The sequence below is a fragment of the Habropoda laboriosa genome, unplaced genomic scaffold (assembly GCF_001263275.1).
Source record: "Habropoda laboriosa isolate 0110345459 unplaced genomic scaffold, ASM126327v1 scaffold124, whole genome shotgun sequence".
Classification (NCBI taxonomy): domain Eukaryota; kingdom Metazoa; phylum Arthropoda; class Insecta; order Hymenoptera; family Apidae; genus Habropoda; species Habropoda laboriosa.
This window is the reverse complement of record NW_017100265.1, coordinates 1,554,854-1,555,756: the sequence shown is the minus strand read 5'-3', so window position 1 is coordinate 1,555,756 and position 903 is coordinate 1,554,854. Positions and strand designations below refer to the sequence as shown.

At 34.4% G+C, this 903-nt stretch overlaps 1 protein-coding gene across 1 annotated transcript in view; it reads right to left on the bottom strand.

Moving 5' to 3' along the window:
• Positions 1-903, bottom strand: part of LOC108573177 — a 19,871-nt gene that overhangs the window by 5,832 nt on the left and 13,136 nt on the right. The window contains exon 3 of the mRNA XM_017935567.1: positions 187-359. Within this exon, the coding sequence (XP_017791056.1) occupies positions 187-359 (173 nt within the window). The remainder of the gene's footprint in view (positions 1-186; positions 360-903) is intronic.

Genomic DNA, 903 nt, shown 5'->3' with positions numbered 1-903 from the left:
ATTTAATTGAATTTAAATTAATTAAAAAATTTAATTCAATTTAAATTAATTTACAAATTTAATTCAAAATTTAACCAAATCGTTAATATTGAACATTGTATTAAATTCAGCTATGCATAGATGCACTTGTGACTTGGATAGAAAATATTGTACATTCGTATAGTCGATCAATAGCCTGCAATTTACCTGAGCAGATTATCGAAGGCACGCTTCTCCACGTGTTGCAGCTTCAACAGAGGCGGAGGGTCGCTCGGTGCAGGTGCAAGAGGACCTACCAGCATCGCACGGAACCATTCTGATCTCTCAGCGAGCCGTTCCCTTTCTACGCAGTATTTCCACGTGTTTCCAGGTGGACCAACCTAGATTTAGCCAGAGTTGAAAGGAGCGTTTTCTTATTTAGGTTTCAGAATACCATCGGATTTGTATGAATTTTGTAAGCAGAAGATACGAATTTCATGGACGAGTGTTTAAGGCGACAGATTTTCCTTAACTGTATCTTACCTTCGTTCGAAATAGAAGAAGCTCCACTTTCTTTTTAAAAGTATGAATTTTAGCGGTGAATTTTTGCTTTATTAAAGGAGGATGGAAAGATTAGCTGGTTTAATGGTGACAGCAGTATTTTCGGTGTTTTTTAATTGAAAAGTTTGCCACAAAAAGGAAGCAACTCCGTAATTTCCGTAAAATCTCCGTGAAAGAAAAATATCGAATAGGTCCACTTCGAAGTTAATAAGGATGCTATTCTTTTTTATTTCTAATTTTTCTAAAATTATGCAGGTTGATAATTATTTACCGGAGATAAATAAATTTTTACACAATTTAGTATTAAAAGGGAGGGCAGCTCCAGATTTCGAAAATTCACAAAATTCAGCTTTGGACAAATTTTTCAAAATATTTTCTTAACAC